The sequence below is a fragment of the Brachyistius frenatus genome, unplaced genomic scaffold (genome assembly GCF_029030835.1).
Source record: "Brachyistius frenatus isolate BFR_SWC_R1_liver_20210118 unplaced genomic scaffold, ASM2903083v1 Contig_209, whole genome shotgun sequence".
NCBI lineage: Eukaryota > Metazoa > Chordata > Actinopteri > Embiotocidae > Brachyistius > Brachyistius frenatus.
Window position 1 is genome coordinate 379,600 of NW_027210808.1, and position 6,000 is coordinate 385,599.

A 6,000-nucleotide genomic window follows, 5' to 3' on the forward strand; every position below is an offset into this window, starting at 1 on the left:
CGTCACTTTTCGTTGCCCCTGATGTTTACTTTCGGCAGAAATGATTTCTCCTAACAACCAGCATTGTCTGAAAAAAGCACGATAGCCAATAGGTGAGGTGCATAGTATACATTCTACTTAATGCAAAAAATTGCATGGAAAGTTAAATTAAATTGGAAAGCATTAAGATAATAAACAACATTTACCTACAGGGTTCCCACTAAGTCATTGCCTGACTTTCACTAATTAAAAAGCTGAAATTTCATGACCTGTAATGAACAAAAAAACAGGCTGCTGTTGTGCTGAGCAGACAAGAAAGAGACACATTTTTTTATACCCATCAATTTACAAGCTCACAGGTGTTTTCAGTAGAATTTGTTTCACTGCTTAAACCTACTGCACAATTCTGATCACGCGCAACTGTGCATAAACCCGTATAAACACAATGACTCGTGCATGAACAGCTGAACTGTCTGTGGAAAATGTTTATCATATTTCATTGACAAAAAGATGAAAAAACACCAGTCATCACAACTGAATCAAAACAATGTGCATGTGACCCAAGTTCACCGGTCAATGACCGTCTCTGCCTGCCTCCCCCAAACAGCCACTTCAGAACTGTCAATCAAACCAGTTCGGCCCCAAACACACCTGCGTCTGTTTAAGGCCTAATTTAAAATGATTTTCATAATGATCCCCAGCACACTGACCAGAAGCAATTCATTTAGCTAATGACACTGACGACTTGTGGAAATAATGTATTGGCTTCTTGTTTTATGATCGGGGTCGATGCTCTGTGAATAGGAGTGTATTGGGACAACATCTGGCGACCCTCAGTGGTGTTGATCTTTAAAGTTCTTCGGTTGTTGCCGCTTGGCTCTGACAAGTATTGATGGACACAAATTTGAGTACAGCTCAGTTTGGGTCCGTTGGAGCTGGAGGGCATGACTGTGGTAAACTAATAGCATCAGCAGTGTGCCTGTTAAGACTGGGGTGAGTGGAGGGCAACAAGGAGCTGCTGAACAAAAGCCTCAGTGTGAGAGAACAGGCGGTCATATGCTGGCCTGGCACCGGAGCCAGAGAGCTGCTCCTGACCTTTACAAATGGCCGGGGCCACAACTCAGACACTCAGCCAAGACGGAGGAGGACGGCAAGATGAAGAAAACATCGCACAAAAGGATCCTTCACTCAGCGCACTCTCAGAGTCATAAATATTTTCCTAAGAGGGTAGAGACACATTTATCTTGCAATCGCAACAGAATGGTTTCAGCGATTATAGCTGGACTGTGATGAAACATACAAGACCGCTGTAAACATTTCTTCTAGACTGAAGGGGAATGGAGAGCTCTGCTGTACTGAAGGCTCATGGGTAAACTGTGGGTGAAATGAATGTGATAAAAGTGTCAGCTTAATAAATGGAATCTCAGAGAAGAACAGAAGAACCAAAGAGCCGGTGAGATCCAGGTCTGAGTGTCAGTGTGAGGAGAGAAGATGAATAAAAAACGAACTTATATTTACAGAATCTTCACATGTCAAACTTTGAAGCAGGAAAGAGAATTGTCTGAACTTGTACAGAATAAAGTGACAAATTAGTCTTGGCCACAATGTGATATATGAAAGAAAACCATGTTTCATTTTAGAGCAAAAACAATATTATGCTAAATCGTAATTTCATCATAACAAAATTGTATGTTTACTGTTAAGTTTAAAGTGTGAATTTAGATGGAGCATCATGGTGTCACCATGTCTACACAGCAGGTTCAGCAGTGTTAGTGAGTCTGTCGACACAGGAGCCTCTCAGCCGCTGAGTGAAGGTCACTCAAAACCAATTACACCACGACTGTAGAAAAATAGACCTGAAGCCTAAAACTACACGTCAGGTTGAGACTGTGAGGGTGCAGCGTCACCGCTGTATTGATTAGAATAGAGGATTTATTTCAGTCAGACATACAAGACAGACGTCTGAGAACAATGTGTAAGACGCGGTACACCTTCTGTAGCACATGAACAACAACCTCCTCAGTTTGAGTCCAGCTCAAGACTTGTTTACGTGACACTTTCCTCTTCTTCATCTTACATTTTATCCTCTTTTATATGCTAACCATTGCAGACAAGATATTTTTAAAGAATGCATATAGATTCTGTATAATTAGTTGAACTAGAGTTGGTCAAAGTCACATCTTCTTTTCCAGTTTGTAGCAGGGCTTCAGGTATTTGGGGGAGAGTCAGGGTGTAGAAGAACAACAGCCCGTGTCATAATTGTTTACCTTTACTTTAGTCACTTATTATATTTACAATGAGCAGCATGATGTGAAATCCGGTTTAAACCAAATTTTTAAAAAGTGTGCTTCCACGTGATAATGCAGTAATTCAAATACTATTGAGTTTCAGAGCGCCTCTCCTACAAGCCTGCCAGCACTTTGAGCAAAGCGTTGCTCACCCTGCTGGAGGCAGTTGAGTTGACTTCATGTGCATTCGGCAGCACAGCGGAGAAACGAAGGTGGAGAAACTGGGCGTGCATCGTGCAGCTCTGCACTTCTTTTTCATCATGCTTCCACAATCTGTTGGTACAGTTGCGTAATTTTGAGACCGATTTTTTTGGAAACAGACTACTTTGGTTAAAAGTTGTGGTTCAGTGTTTAAAGTTTGAATCAGGGTCTCCTCGATTGAGAATTCAACCCCTAATTTTTAGATGAGCTCAGTTTCTACAAACAACAAAAAGACTTTTAAAACCGTCTGACTGTGGGGAAACTTTGTGAAATGCTGGTGTCCTGTTGAGAGCTCGAGTGTTTGCTGCAGCATAAATACAGCGACATGCTTCATGAACTTGAAAGAAACCGGTTTGTGAATTTATTCAACCAACTGGCTGAATGTATGAAACTCCTGGTTATTGAAGAGTTTAATTTAACCCCTTCATGCCAGGTATAACTGAACCAGGATAAATAAGGAAGCCAACCGCTGTCATTAAACTGAGCATCCTGTTGCAGCACCAGAGGAGGGCCACTCATGGAAGGCCATTCCCGCCGAGCCGAGGCCCGTCCCTTCACTCAGCAGCCAGCTCACTTCCTTTAAAGGAAATTTCCAGCAGCTGTGTAAACCGTGGGGGTTTATTCAAAGGCACTTCCCACTGCATGCGAGAGGCTGGTGGAGGGGAAGCAGGAAAAGTTGGACTTTTCAGAGGGAGACAGCATAAATTCATTTGCCAGGGCTTCCAAGAAACTGGGCTACTATTGTGTAGGTGACATGAAGTAATCTGTAGGTTCGTGAAAGGGAAATTCTGTGTGCTCAACATTGTTGCCTGAAAGGAGTCATCATCTCTCCACCACTGTGTTTATAAATGGGACTTTCCCTTCAAATGAAGGCAGCGACAGGAAAAGTTTAACAAGTCTGACAAAAGAGTTAAATACGTATCTGTTGACTTTCCCCCAGCCGGTCTCCTCATACTACAACCCCCTCTTCTTAATGTCAGGCCATGCTGTCCAAAAATGACAGAACAGAGCTCATTGAACTCCCCGTCAACCAGGACCCAGCAGACTGAGCTGTGGCTGCAGCCGGCATCAAGGTCAGTTTCTGCCAACATGGAAATCACTACCAAATATTGACTTTGACCAACAAATGGCTCTGGCCCACTTTCATTCATCCGCTAACAATAGATATATACCCCCCTCCCCCCTCCACCTCACATCAACATGTGTACTTTCACCCTTATGGACCCTCAAAGAAGTGACTTCCCACCTGACATTTGACTTTGTCATTCCTGTCATGTATTTCATCTCCACTTGAGGGTTGCGCAGCATTTATCAACAAATATATCAGAAAACATGAACAATGCATGAATTAAAGGGCAACACAAAATACAAATTGGCAAATAGCACGAGACGAAATGTTAATTTGGCGGTGGAGTAAGAAACAAAGAGATTTCATGTTCAGATTCTGTGAGATTGTGAAGAGGGCTTCAAATTATTATTTTCACCATTAGTAGATCTGCCAAATATTTTCTTCATTAATTGATAAAAAAAAATGTTGCTCATTATAAATTATTTTGTTTTGCCTACACTTTTAAGAAAGGATTTTTGGGAGAAACAAAAATATGTGCTTAGTCTTCCCAAACACACAAATAAATGCATGTTGAACAACCTGTTTAACCCGACTCGGCAATAATCTTTGTTTCTGATCAATCTGGCTCAGTGAAACTCCATCTAACCTAATTAAATACCGGATTGCAAGTCTATTTTTATCTTTTGAGTTTGTATGTGATCATACAAACTTTGTCAGTCCGTTTACGTTGGATGTCCTAAGATGATGTTCAATAAAATGTGGGCATTGGGTGTGAGGTATATATGTGGTATATTGCCACAATAAAGCCACCAAAAAAATAAAACCTGTATTAATTCCTGATGTGTTCATACTTTCCTGCAGCTGTGAGAAGCCCGTTTCTGCCCTACTTACGTTTAAATTTCCTTTCTAATGCTGTAATGTCTAACAAACTATGCTGTGAAAAGTAACCTGTTTGTAGCCGACTTCATACTGTCTCTTTCTGGAAAATGTGTCTATAAATTCCATGACCACTAACTTTTTTTTTTTTTTTTTTTAAACACTCCCATCTATGACTAAAATAATGAAGCAGAAGCCCACACTATTTACCAATATCCCAGCTATTCTAATTACACGCTGCACATTAAATTGCCACATAACAGACTCGTTCCAGAGGTCGCACAGCAGGGGGAGTGACAGGGCGACCACAAGGGAGGAGGGGGCTCTTATTTCCATGGGGATAGACTCTTAGGTCTTAGGTAAGTAGGCACTATCAGCCATGAACCCAGTGACAGGATGTGACATGATGCAGGCGTTTGTGGCGGCTTCCTGCTCAGGTAGCGAGAGAGAAAGGAAGGGTTGGATGGGGCGCCTCCCTTCCAATCAGCTGCTCAGGCTCTGACTTTGGCTGCATGAATGGAATGACAGGAAACCTCCTCCCTCCACACAATCCCAGAGAGACAGAGAGACAGAAACAGAAAAACAGAGAGACAGAGAGAGAGAGAGAGAGAGAGAGAGACAGAGAGACAGAGAGACACACAGGCTGAATGTCCTGCTGAATTGGAACCATTTGCTTCAAGTATGGCATCCTGGAGTCTTGTTTTACATGCAACTTCTCCTCCTTAACTAAAACCATCCCTGATGCATTTGGGCAGTCATGTGTTCGTGCTTTCAGCCATGACATCTGTATGAAATTCAATACTGCTCAACACATGAACATCTATAGGAGATACGAGAGTTTTTACACTGAGAGAATCTACATGAACCAACAACTCTGACATTCTTGAGTGGGCAAAAAGAAAAACAGTGAACTTTCAGTTTCTGGTTCTGGTTCCAATCAGATGGATGATTGTGTCACAGACAGAAAAGTACTCACCCACAACCATCAGGGTGAACTCAAAACCTCTCTTCACAGATTTTCTGTACACTTGGTTGGGAAGATTCGCAAAGCCCACATAGCCCTCCAGATTCTTCTGTTGCTGTAGAGCAAAAATAAACACAGGAAACATTTCTCTAAAGACAACACAAACATAATGGGAAACGAACACAGGTTGTGTCACAGTGTACCATTTGCTAGTTTAGAACATTTTTTAAGACTTTTAAGCTTTTTGATTTTGTTATTCCTGTTAATCTGCTTTCTGTTTTGGTTTGTCCAGCTGAAGGTCCATGTTTATTACAGAACACATCCTGTAGTGTTGGGAAGGTTAACATCCATCCAGAGCAATGACTTAAACTACCAGGGACCACAGGGAGTATATTATCTTCCTCCTGCCCCATTAGGGTTAATCCCATCCAAATGATGCTTTACTCTAATTTTGATTGGATGTGTAGCGTAACAAGGCTAAATAGTATCTATCAATACAACATTATAATATTTATCAACACTAGACTTAAGGTCCAGGTCTACTTGAGTGAACTTTGCAGTAAATGGGTATTTCTCATTTTCTCAAGAGTGTAAAATTTGTTGAAAACTCCAAAATAGCAGGT

General features: G+C 41.5%; 1 protein-coding gene across 2 annotated transcripts in view; it reads right to left on the bottom strand.

Moving 5' to 3' along the window:
• Positions 1-5,483, bottom strand: part of septin7a (septin 7a) — a 30,136-nt gene extending 24,653 nt beyond the window's left edge. For both annotated transcript variants that reach the window (XM_069719164.1, XM_069719163.1), the window contains exon 1: positions 5,390-5,483. In XM_069719164.1, the coding sequence (XP_069575265.1) occupies positions 5,390-5,399 (10 nt within the window). In that variant the 5' untranslated portion in view covers positions 5,400-5,483. The remainder of the gene's footprint in view (positions 1-5,389) is intronic.
• Between the last annotated feature and the right edge of the window lie 517 nt (positions 5,484-6,000).